At 42.6% G+C, this 13,668-nt stretch overlaps 1 protein-coding gene across 1 annotated transcript; it reads left to right on the forward strand.

Moving 5' to 3' along the window:
* The first annotated feature begins 813 nt into the window (after positions 1–813).
* Positions 814–3,161, forward strand: LOC136463589 (monooxygenase 1-like). Its single transcript, XM_066462573.1, has 6 exons — positions 814–957; positions 1,397–1,543; positions 1,882–1,932; positions 2,039–2,198; positions 2,302–2,530; positions 2,629–3,161. The coding sequence occupies exons 1-6, from the start codon at positions 827–829 to the stop codon at positions 3,123–3,125; spliced, it is 1,215 nt and encodes a 404-aa protein (XP_066318670.1). The 5' UTR covers positions 814–826; the 3' UTR covers positions 3,126–3,161.
* The last annotated feature ends 10,507 nt before the right edge of the window (positions 3,162–13,668 follow it).

Here is a 13,668-nt window from a genome sequence, read left to right on the forward strand (position 1 = left end):
GTGAATCCGGCTGGATAGACGCTTGGCAGAGAGCATTACCGTAATTCTTTTCATCTACTCCGCTACTACTTTTTTCTTTAAGAACTCTTCAGGTACTTCCTCCAAAAAATTAGCACAAATCTTAAAGCAAGCTGTAATTTTTTTTGAGAAACTAAAGCAAGCTGTAATTGATTAACCAAATGTTAATTACTTTCCAGTTGGGCCTCGTATGGGCTGACTCCTGCTATGCCCGGCCCATACCCAATCACGTTCTCCTCCAACCTCTCCCATCTCCTTTCTTTGCGAAGCGTTTATTTTAAAATAATTAACTTTTTACCAGACTTATGGGGTGAGTGGTATATAAAATACCATGTCAGTGACTCATGTGTCATTGACACATGTTATAGTGTCATCCATAATAATAATAAAAAATTAAATGCCCCAAGCCATCAACAACATCTCCTAGTACATGTCCCCCTCCCGTCGGCATGGCTCCGCAGGTGCTCCAGTACCCTGCCGTTCCGCCGTCTGGTCCCTCGTAGAGCTTGATGCCGCCGGACGTTTTTTTTACAAAGAGCCATCGCTGTGTTGGGGTCAACCGTGACAACGCACGGCACGGGGTACCGTGATCCAGGGACAGGGCACCCCGCCGCAGCAATGATCGCATGTTCGGCAATCGAATGAGAATCTTTAGCACGATCCACGGCTTGCACATTTCTTTTGATTTTTTAGTTGGTGAGGGGCACACACCCGGTTGTTGGTTGTGCTCTGGAGCCCCATCCCTTTAACAATAAGGATTCGAAGTCAAAAGCGCCAACAGCAAACTTATGAAGATGTATGCGCATGAATGCGGCATCCTCTAATCCGGGCACCAGCAGCAACTTACTGTAATCAAGGAGACTACATGGAGGAATCCCATGACATCGTCATCGTTGGTGGTGGCATCTGCGGCCTCGCCACCACTCTTGCACTCCACCGGTAACATCACATCCATGGCTGGCTGCTTTAGTTTCCTCGGCTTGGTATGGCAGCATTTCAGCCCCTTAGTCTCAAATTCCCCATTTATTCTTCCTCTTTAGTACTCCGTATTAGAGTAACCATTTCAGTTTATGTCTACTTCTACAATATCGTGGTGTATGTCTCTACCTGCAAATGGTAAAGCTTGAATGCATTTAAGTTGCGATTTCTGAAGTAGGAGCAAGGTTTTAAATTCCCGGCTATAACCTCCGCTATCTCCGGCTATAGCTGCTTGAGAATGATTTAGCTAAGATTTTTCATATACAAGTTAGCCCTTAGCTGCCGCTATAGCCCGTTTTGGGACATAGATAGCAAAATGGCTTAGCCAGCTATTTAAAACATTGAGTAGGAGTAGCTGCCATGCCAACAACAATGCAATCTGCTGCTGATTTGCATCCTTGAAAGGGATTGCGAGCCTTGTGTTGGAGAAGTCGGAGACTTTGAGAGTAGATGGCGGCTCCATTGGTGTCCACGTCAATGGATGGCGTGTTCTGGAGCAACTCGGGATTGCTGCAGAGCTCCGGGAGACTGCCAACCTTGTCACCGCGTAAGTTTCTACTTTCTAGCCATGCAAATTTTCCTCTGCTCTGAAATTAATCTATTCTGAATACTAGTATAGAATGCCAAATCTTCTTCTCTCAACCAGCATTTACCATTGCCTTGATCCTGATGACTCCCATCCGAAATACTCCATATTAGGATAACTTCATATGTTTGAGATTAGTTAGACTTCGAGAACTTCCATCAAACTGAAAAGTGGAATCGGGTAGGTAGTAGAATTAGGGACGAGATGTTCATTCAGGAAGAGAAGACTGACCTTTCGTACCAAATGCCATCAGATTCAGAATCAGTAGAGCTTGCTTTGTGACTGTCATTTTTTTCCAGGTTTCACGACGTGTGGCAGGAAGAAGAGAAGAGCACCCTGACACCCGTCAGGTAATAACTAGCTAACCGTCACAAAGAGCCCTTGTAAGATGCAATCCTATACGGCCAGAGTGATTGTCATTAACTTTGATCTCTCTGTCACTTGGTCCTTGCCTAGAAAGGAGCTCCGATGGTTAAAGAGGAAGGATCTACTTGAGACAATGGCCAAGAACATACCTGTAGGAGCGATCCGTTTGGGTTGCCACATCACAGCGATCCATCCATCAGATCCCGGCGCGGTCCTTACCACACCGGGTGGCAGTATTATCAGGGCCAAGGCAGCATCAATCGATCTTATCTTAACTCCTACAACATGATCCATTTTTATCCCAACCTTGGTCTGAATTCTTTTGTTGATATAGGAGTACTCCCATCTTGCAGGTGTTGATTGGCTGTGACGGCTCCAACTCAGTGGTGGCAAAGTATTTAGGCATGTCTCCGGCAAAATCAGCCACTCGCACGTTTCTGCGTGGATTCACAAGGTATCCGCACGGGCATCCCTTCGGAGACCATTTCCTGCGTCTACGGGGCAAGCGTTTCTTCGTTGGACGCTCGCCCATCACCGACACTCTCGTCAGTTTCTTTGTAGCCTGTCACATCCCTTCTACAGGTAGGGTACTACTGGCCATGCATGTTAATCATCACAAAGATCACCTAGCTCTTCCTTGGCCATGTCATCACCAAGATGCATGTCACCTGTGCTTGCAGGTGTCACCAGGCATTCCGTGCTACAGACGCTGCAAGGCCAGCAGTGCCCCGCCGAGATCGTCGAGATGGTCCAGAACTCCGACTCCGAGTCGCTGAACGTGATCACCAGGGTGTGGTACCGGCCGCCATGGCAGGTCGCGTTCGCCAGCTTCCAGAAGGGTACCGTGACGGTCGCCGGCGACGCGATGCACGCTATGGGGTCGTACATCGGTCAAGGAGGCTCGGCGGCGCTGGAGGACGCCCTCGTGCTCGCCCGGTCGCTAGCGCGAGCCGCCGCTGGGAGTGGCGGCGGCCGTGCTGATGAGCCGTGCGAGAAGATGATGATCGGTGCGGCGACGACGGCAATTGGGGAGTACATTAGGGAGAGGAGGCTGAGGGTGGCGAGGCTTTCGTTGGAGGCCTTCGTCATGGGGGAACTACTGCGAGCCAAGTCGCTGGCCACGAAGCTCGCCTTCTTGGCCATCCTGGCTCTCCTGGGCACCAAGGCACTCAGCTAACTACGACTGCGGTCGCCTTTAAAAGTGATTTGCTTGTTATTGTATCTTTTTTAGTCTATTAAATAAAACTCTTTTTTTTTATATTTTTATTGTGCTTTGCTTATTGTACCTTTTGTCTAGAATAAAACTCTCTTTTTATTTTTTATTTATTAAAAGCATGGATTCTTGCTGATACAGCGTGCACTTAGCTAATGTAATAGTATAAACAATCGATTTGAGCTCGTAGCGCATATAGGGCTTAATAATATTTTAAAGAGTGAAATACAGCCTGTATCTTTAATTAAACTTTTCTTATATTTTTATTTGGGTCTATGAACTCTCAAAGTGACCATCTAGATTCTTAACAACGTGTTTAGATCAACGGTTGGCCCAATGCAGAGCATGGGTTCGCTCTGCATGGGTTGGTCCGATGAGTTTTTATGGAATCAATCGATTCTGCATTATTGGCCTGCGGTTACTGCTCCATGGAATGGGTTAATGACGGATGTGGTCATGCCATTACTTAAACCAAACAGCGATGTAGGTTCGGAATGACCTAAATAATATGTTTTGGTTACGAATGTGGTCATGCCATTACTTAAACCAAACAGTGATGTAGGTTCGGAATGACCTAAATATGATTTGTTTGTGAAAAAAGTCCTCTTATGAGTTTGATGGCATTTATCTATTGGTAATTATTTCACGATTTGACCTATTTGTATCTGCTGGTTAGCCTTTTTTTTTTGCTTTCTTACATACTCCATCTGTCCAAAAATAAGTGACGTTTTTTTTTTAATTTTAGACATCTTGTTTGACCGTATGTCTTATTCAAAAAATTTGTGTAAATATTATCTATTTTGTTACGACTTATTTTATTATTAAAGATACTTTAATAATAATTTATTTATATTATAATTTGCATAAAAACTGAAAAAGACAAATGGTCAAATATGATATCCAAAAGTAAAAAAACGTTATTTATTTTTGGGGCTGATGGAGTAAGTTATTAAGAAAATTACAAGGAAGGATGCTTGTTGTCCAAGATTCTCTAGGAAAGATATTTGTCATGTCTTCTTGTCAGCTGTCATTTGTAATGTTTCGCCAAATGTCACAACTTGCTGCAATTTCTGGGGTTTCGGCGTCTGGGGGCAAACATTAATGCATTATCAAGGTGTGACCATGCCCAATTGCCCATAATGCATTATCAAGGCGTGGAGAAGAGTTTTACATATACTACCAAGGTGCAAAATTAATGAAGCGCTGAGTATGACTGTGCCCATGCATGTATGCATGCAGCTGGCGTTTCCAAGACCCGGTAAGGCTTCGTTCGGTTACCTGGAATTGGTTCCTAGCCCAACCGTTTCTTCACAAATTTGTACTACGGAGGAATACTTTCAGGCCTGGAATGACCCTTTCCGGAACAACCGAACGGGGCCCAAAACAAACCAACCAACCACGCGCGCGTCCCACCCGTCCAAACACTTCGTATTTGCTGCGTATAAGTGATTGCCGAGGCTTGCTCATTGAGGAAGAGTAAAGTAAACAAGGAAGGAGGCAGACATGGAGGGGGAAGCCCATGGCATCTGCGGCCAATGCTTGGATTTATAGCCGTAAGAAAATAGAGTTGTTGTACCTCTTTACTTGTGAAATGTTCTAATGCCTAGAGGGGGGTTGAATACCCTATAAAAATTTCTACAACAATACTTAAGCAAAGTGGTTAGACAAATATGAATCAAAGCGAGTGTTGCATTAGCCTACTAAAAATGCAAGCCTCCTATCCACAATTCTAGTCGCTATGATCTCAATTTCACATACAAGAGGCTATGTCACTACTACTAAGTTAGTGAGCTTTCAAAGACTAACTAAAGAGCCTCACTAACCACTAGACAAAACACAAACTAGCTCTCAAAACTAGTTACACTGAAGAGCTTAGCTACACTAGAAAGGTAAATACTAGAGTGGTAGAGATGTTTATACCGCTGTGTAGAGGAGTGAGCCAATCACAAGATAAAGCCAATCAATCACAAAAGAATTCCAGTGACAAGAGATGACACAATGATTTTTCACCGAGGTTCACTTGCTTATCGACAAGCTAGTCCCCATTGTGGTGATACACTCACTTAGAGGTTTACGCGCTAATTGGCATCACACGCCAAACCCACAATTGGGTGCCACACAACCAACACAAGATGAGGATCACACAAGCCACGAGCAATACACTAGAGTACCTTTTGACTCTCCACCGGGGAAAGGTCAAGAACCCCTCACAATCACCACGATCGGAGCCAGAGACAATCACCTTCCTCTGCTCAATGATCCTCGCTGCTTCAAGCCGTCTAGGTGGCGGCAACTACCAAGAGAAACAAGCGAAACCTACAGTGAAACACGAACATCAAGTGCCACTAGATGCAATTACTCAAGCAATGCACTTGGATTCACTCGAAATTTCACAAAGATGATGAATCAATGATGGAGATGAGTGGGAGGGCTTTGGCTAAGCTCACAAGGTTGCTATGTCAATGAAAATGGCCAAGAGATAAGCTTGAGATGACCATGGAGCTTAAATAGGAGCCCCCACAAAATAGAGCCGTTGGGCACCATGGGCAACTCTCTGCAGGCCGACCAGACGCACCGGTCAGAGGTGACCGGACGCAAGCCTCCAGCGTCTGGTCACCCAATGAGCGCCTTGTGGCCCCGCCTTCAAACGCGAGCCACAGATCTCCAACGGTCAACTCACTCACGCGCTTGCGTAAGTGACGATCGGACGTGCCACGCCAAGACCTAACATGGCCACCTAGCGTTTGTTCGCGCATCCCCACGCTGCCTTCACACCATGACTGGACGCGCTAAAGCCCTGACCGGATGCGCCACCAATGTGGCATCCGGTCACTTCTAGAGAGCTCCCCGAGCACCAAATTCATGACCTGACGTGTCTAACGGAGCATGACTGAACTCAGGGCCAAGTCCGGTCCTTACTGCCGCTGCGCGCCAACACTTTCGCCACCATGTCAGCATATGTCATACTCGACCGGATGCACCTTCATCGAGTCTGGTAAACAATACCTCTAGAGTCCGGTCAACAAGACTGAGACCACGCCACTGCTCCACCACTACGTCCGGTCAGCTCTAGTGACTTCCTTGACTTCACAAACTTCTCCACCCTTGCTCAAATATGCCAACCACCAAGTGTATTACCTTGTGCACATGTGTTAGCATATTTTTACAAACATTTTCAAGGGTGTTAGCACTCACTGGAATCTAAATGCATATACAATGAGTTAGAACATCTAGTGGCACTTTGATAACTGCATTTCACGATGAGTTTCACCCCTCTTAATAGTACGGCTATCTATCCTAAATGTGAACACACTCGCTAAGTGTCTCGATCACCAAACCAAAAAGCTCATATCAAATTTCACCTTAGCCTTGATCTCTTTTTGTTTTTCTCTTTCTTCTTTTGCGAGTCCAAGCACTTGATCATCTCCATGGCCATCACCATCATGATCACTTCCATCTTGCTCCACCACTTGGGATGTGCATAACCTATCTCATATTCACTTTGATAAACTGGGTTAGCACTTAGGGTTTCATTAATTCACCAAAACCACACTAGAGCTTTCAATCTCCCCTTTTTGGTAATTGATGACAACCCTTTCACAAAGATATGAATTGAAATTCAATTGAATCCATATTGCTTGCCCAAGCATATTTACCATGTGTAAAAGGATATGGACAAGTTTCATGAACCCGAATTGGTAGCATTAGCTCCTCCTACATATGTGCTAAGAGTTTGGATTGAAGCTTGCACATATGCTTAGATAGGAAACATAGGAGTCAATGTCTACCAAATGATGCTAATGTGTAAAAGATAGAACTTTGAAGCGTGATACCAATCAGAGTGCACCAAATATACCACCCTTAACACCATTGCTAGTTAGATATCACTTGCAAAGACAAGAACTAGATACCTCGTGAGATCAACATTATATGCAAGGCTCTAGTACCACTTGTGAAAGCAAAGCAAGGCATATCTAACTACCACCTATGCATGCTAGTTTTTCATTTCATCATTCAAACCTACAACTAGCATACACCACACAAGCATGAAATTTTAATTTAAAATTTGTGCCATGCAAGCAAACATATGAAATGCATATTCAAATGCATCAATCAAGTTTATGAGCTTGCTCCCCCTACTTATGTGCTCAAATTTTAATTGACCCCCTTACTTTCATAATATTTCTCCCCTTAGTGATTACTTCTCTCCCTATCACTTATATCTTTTTTCTTCTCCCCCTTTGTCATCAATGATCACAAAGGTTCAATTTGAGATAGGGTAAGATTATCAATGTCAATCAATGGGGTGAGGACCATTTTCCAAATTTTCTTCAATCTAGAACACTTGCCAAATATATTTAACTCGGTTTGATCCAAGGACAAGCTTCTTCACACCTCATTTCAAGGGTTATCTTATACCATGTTGAGTTAAACACTTATAGCTTATTTTCTAGACCAAACACTTGGTTCACAAGCCAACAAACATGTTATATCCTACCACTAGATCAAGTCACGTATAGAAGCAATAGTGGTATCATACAAGCATCAAATTCATTTGATTTTCATGAATGAGGCTATAAAAACATGAGGAATGAGTAGATGCACTAAACATGTCCTTAGCAAAGAATGTATGCATGCCAATCAACTTTTACTTTGGATTGCTCGAAGGAGAGGCATGTGATATAAGTGAAGGATGCATCAACACATATTTTAGAAATCCAATATGTTCAACTCATTACTTAGGTTGCCAACCTTTTCTCATCAAGTGGCTTAGTAAATATATCGGCAAGTTGATCTTCGGTGCCCACACTCTCAATGAAATGTCCCTTTTTTGTTGATGATCTCTTATAAAATGATAGCGTACATCAATGTGCTTTGTTCTTGCATGTTGAACTAGATTGTTGGTTAGCTTGATTGCACTCTCATTGTCACATATCAATGGCACTTTCTTGAACTTAATTCCAAAGTCATTTAATGTGGCCTTCATCCAAAGAATTTGTGAACAACAACTACCAGCGGATATGCATTTGGCTTTGGTGGTTCATAATGCAACACTATTTTGTTTCTTTGATGACCATGAAACTACTGATCTTCCCAATAGTTGACAAATGCCTGAGGTGCTCTTTCTTTCAACCTTGAATCCTGCATTGTCGGAATCCGAATATCCAACAAGTTCAAACTTTGCTCCTTTGGGATACCACAAACCAACATTTTGTGTATGTTTCAAGTACCTCAATATTCTCTTAGTTGCCTTCAAATGACTTTCTATTGGTGAGGCTTGAAATCTAGCACACATTCATACACTAAACATGACATCCGGTCTTGCTGTGGTCACATAGAGTAGGCTTCCAATCATTGAGCGATACAACTTTTGATCCACCATGTTGCCACTTGCATCACTATCCAAATTGCCATTTGTTCCCATTGGTGTACTAATGGCTTTGCTCTTATTCTTGCCAAACTTCTTGAGCATGTCTTTGATGTACTTGCCTTGACTCACAAATGTACCATTCTTCAATTGCTTGATTTGAAGACCAAGGAAGTAACTCAACTCTCCAATCATGGACATCTCCAACTCATTAGCCATCATCTTTCCAAACTCTTCACAAAAATCTTGATTGGTTGATCCGAAGATGATATCATCAACATATATTTGCAACACAAACAAGTCCTTTTCAATCTTCTTGGTGAAAAGAGTGGTGTCAACCTTACCCATAGTAAATCCCTTGGAGAGTAGAATGTCCCTCAATCTCTCATACCATGCTCTAGGAGCTTGCTTCAAGCCATACAATGCCTTCTTTAGCTTGTATATATGGTTGGGCTTTTTGTCATCTTCAAAACCGAGCGGTTGCTCCACATATACTTCTTCATTGATGTAGCCATTGAGAAATGCACTCTTGACATCCATTTGATAGAGCTTGATGTTGTTGGCACAAGTGTAGGCTAGCAAGATTCTAATTGCTTCTAATCTAGCAACCAAGCCATATGTTTCACCAAAGTCAAGACCCTCTACTTGAGTGTAACCTTGTGCTACCAATCTTGCTTTGTTCCTTACTACTATCCCATCTTGATCTTGCTTGTTTCTAAAGACCCATTTGGTTTCAATCATATTGTGGTTCTTTGGTCTCTCAACTAATTCCCATATTTGATTTCTTATGAAATTGTTCAATTCTTCATGCATTACATTTACCCAATCAACATCCTTCTTCAATCTTCTTTGGTTTAATGGATGACACAAATGAGAAATGCTCACAAAATAAAGCCAATCTTAATCTTGTTTTGTACACCTTTAGAAATATCTCCAATTATAGTGTCTAATGGATGATCTCTTGCAATATTAGTTGGTTGGAGTATTGGAATAGTATTGCTTGCACTTGCTTGCTGATTTGGTTGAGATGATGCACTAGCCACTTGATTTTCTTCATTGTCATGAGAGCCACTTGTACTTGCTTGATTTGTATCATCTTGCACATTTGAGTTAGAGATCATTTGCACTTGATCATCTTCATCATCAATCACTTACCTAGGCCTCAATTAACCAACATCCATGTTCTTCATGGCATTTAAAAGTTGAATGCCTCTAACATCATCAAGATTCTCATTCTCATCTTAGGAACCATTGGTTTCATCAAATTCAATATCATGAACTTCTTCAAGAGTACCACTTGCCAAATTCCAAACTCTATATGCTTTGCTAGTGGTTGAGTATCCAAGTAAGAATCCTTCATCACACTTCTTGTCAAACTTCCTCAATCTAGTGTCTTTCTTCTTCAATATGTAGCATTTGCAACCAAAGACCCAAAAAAATACAATATTGGGATTTCTACCATTCAAGAGCTCAAAAGGTGTCTTCTCTTTCAAAGGGTGACAATAGAGTCAGCTGCTACAATAGCAAGCCGTGTTGAATGGTTCGGCCCAAAAGGATTGATTCATATTGTACTCACTAAGCATAGACCTTGCCATATTAATGAGTGTTCTATTCTTTCTCTCAACAAGGCCATTTGTTTGTGGAGTGTACTTGGCCGACAATTGATGTCTAATTCTAAAATCATCACACAACTTATCAATTTTTGTGTTCTTGAACTCACTACCATTGTCACTTCTAACTCTCTTGATGGTTGTTTCAAACTCATTGTGAATGCCCTTGACAAATGATTTGAAAGTTGCAAACGCATCACTCTTGTCCACTAGAAAGAATGGCTAAGTGTATCTAGTATAGTTGTTGGTGGTCCTTAACTCCTATTTCTAATCACCAATTCTCACATAAAATCTACACAAATGGTCACCAAACTTAGAATTAGGGCTTATAACTCACAAGTTCCACTAGTTTTGGTGAATTATCTTTTACAGGATGGCTTATATGAAAACATGGAAATATGACCACGAATACATAATCACGCAAGCACATTTCCATCCTACACATAGCAAAAGTGAAGAGAGGCCCACAACCAGGCAAAACAGGGCCCAAACAAGTGGAGAACGAGGATAAAACCAAATCAAATCAACTTATCTTCGTAGAACACCACCATGGGCCAAGTCAAGAAGCCTAGAGGAGCCCACTCACCAAAAATGGGTGTGTTTGGGCTTAGTGGCGGTGCGGCCGCACACCCCAACTGGCCCCTTTTGGCCCTATTTTTGGTAGGTCGCTTCCCATCGACGTTGCAATGACGATTATGTAGGTGCCCGGCCAGGTTCAACGTATCTTGAGGTTGGTTTAGACATTCCATGAGGGATGAGGCATTATTCAAAGAGCCCCCTCCTCTCCACCTATAAAAGGAGGCTCCCCTCTCCTCATTTGACAACACACAAGAGAGAAAGAGCACCAAAGTAAGAGCAAGAGCAATACTACTCAATAGGCTTATGCCCTAGCTAGCTCTAGTAGAGAAATAGGGAGAGATGTGAGGGAAGAGTTTGGGGAAGAAGTGTCGGGCTTGTTGGTAACCTTCCTCCACTTGTTCCTCAGCAAACACCGGCTTTGTACCTCCATGGGTATTTAGTAAGTGTTCATGATTCTTATGATTCAAAGCCTTTGAGTAGTTAAGCTATACTTTTACTTGTTTGTGGGTTTGTCGTCCGTTCCCGTGGTGGATGCTCTAGTAGAGGACTCCTAATAAAGATGGATATTCCTAGCTAATGCTAGAGTAGTAGTCGATAGCATAGACGTGGTGTCTAGGCTAGAGGCTATCTTCATTTGCCTTGTGCCCCTAGTTGAGGGGTAGGCGATAGGTGATGACAGCCCTATCTGTCCCTTGTAATCCCCCATGTTTGGGTATGATGTAGAGCCATAGGCCGGTATCGCTTGGTAGACCAGGTGTAAGCCGGTGCCCAAAGTAAGCAAATAGAAGTAGAGATTATCTTCTCATAGACCCAAAAGCCATAGGAATCCGTCTCTACCTTTTTTAACTTTACCCCTTGTGTTGTCCTTGGACGAATTAGCTAGAAGGAATATCTCCGTTCCCTATGGAAATATGATACCCTGAATACTTCTGGATGAAAGCTACAATGGTAATTCCGTACGCTTGTGGATTAACTTCTGTAGATGTTAAGAAATACCAACAAGCTTTTTGGCGCCATTGTTGGGTACGGTTGCTATTTTCTTCGAACCTAGTTCGTCCTCATATCTGTATCCTTTATTTTAGAAAAAACAATGATATCTTCTTTTGTCTTTTTCCACCATGAAGCCGACTTCAAATCCATACCTTTCTGCTTCAAAGGGAGAGTTTCTTGAGCCATCACCTATTTCAAAACCAAACCATTCATTTGGCTATAAACTCCAACCTAGTTTAAAAGCCAGGTTCGGGCACAACCCTTCTCTTGGCATGAAAATGAAACCCTTGCAATCACTGCTAGATTTCAAGGAGATGTGTTTGTGCCTGAGCATTTCAGGCATGACACGGGAAACACTAAGGTGGGCATTATTTCCCTTTTCTCTCATAGAGAAGGTGAAGCAATGGTACACTCAAGCCGTAGAGAGCACAAATGGGGACTGGGATAAACTTAAAGATAAGTTTTGTCTTGCATTCTTTCCCATGTCCCGTATCGGCTCTCTACCAAGGGCAATCCTTGACTTTGAGCAAAATGAGAAGGAGTCTATAGGTGCCTAGGTAAGGTTTTCAATGCTAATACATGCTGGCCCAAACTTGTCATTACTCGATGGCGTGATTTTTTGTCTCTTTTGTTCAGGTCTTGACATAGATGCTGACCGATGCCTAGACGTGACTACCGAAGGTCATTTCACACACAAACCTATGACAGAACAAGTAGAATTCCTTTAAAACTTCATAGACAGGCACACTTCTTCTGTCATAAGAACCAATTCCCTATAGGCAAAAGTCATGTCAAGTGTTGAGGACTCCTCATTAGTTAAATCCAAACTCATACCATCCCTAGGTTCGACTCATGAGCCCTCACCCAAACCATGAACACCAAAGGAAATATTAATTCATCCTTCAGAGTTCCCTATCGAATTCGAGGTTTATGGTAATACCTCGAAGCTCTCATGGCACGAAAAGCACATAAAGGAAGTTTCCCCTAAAATAGAACCATCAAAGGAATGGTTAATGGAAGTGAAATGTTCTTCTGAAGCAATTCAGATTCTTTCACCTTCCATGACCATACCTTGTTTGTTAAGGGGAACAAAATAGAAGCCCTACACAACTCCATAGTTGGGACTAGTATCATGTCAGAATTCCTAGCGAAAACCTTTTGGGTAACATGTCGCTAGTTCCGACCAATAAACTCTTCAAAAGTCCTTTGGGACTATTTTCAAGTGTTGTGGGATTGCTAGGGACGTGCCAGTCATAATTGACAAAATCAAGGTTTCTATAGATTTCCACATCTTTGCCATCCTTAAATTCCATCTTCTGTTAGGCTACCCTTTGGAAAATCTTATCCAAGAAAAACCATCCCATGGGAGTCTTGATGAAAAGTTAGGAACAACTACTTTCGCCACTTCTATCCCTTGCCCAAAAAGTCCAATGGCAAAGCAATGTCCCAACCGTGACGTGTTTGAGGAGGTAAAATTCGTATCTCCATTCGTTTCACATGAGCTTTCTTGTGAAATGAAACATCCACCATCACCCTCACTCGGACCTAGACAATGTCCCTCTATCTAGCAAAACACTGTTCTCAACAGTGGTCGAGAGTCAAGCGTGATCTTACACAATAAAAACTCCTATGCCATGGATAGTCTTAAAACACCGACTCTGGAGTCCAAAAGGAGGGATTCCATAAATAAGCACAAAAGTTTCACTTTTGAGACCCTTCGTGTTTCATGTTCATGGTCTAAGTCTCCAGAGTTCGTTTTGCTTAGCGCCAAGTGCTTCTACAAGGATCACAACAATCTCTCGATCCTCGTGTCCAAACTTTTTAAGAGGATGGTTGTTGATGCCTTTGTTTACCACAAATTCTACAAATATCGTTGTTGCACTATGGCGCTAACCTTGCAGCTTGAGCGATGATGTTTTATGCTTGGTGGTAAAGTTGGGAACTATACCACCATTGATAG

The sequence above is a fragment of the Miscanthus floridulus genome, chromosome 7, assembly GCF_019320115.1.
Source record: "Miscanthus floridulus cultivar M001 chromosome 7, ASM1932011v1, whole genome shotgun sequence".
Lineage (NCBI taxonomy): Eukaryota > Viridiplantae > Streptophyta > Magnoliopsida > Poales > Poaceae > Miscanthus > Miscanthus floridulus.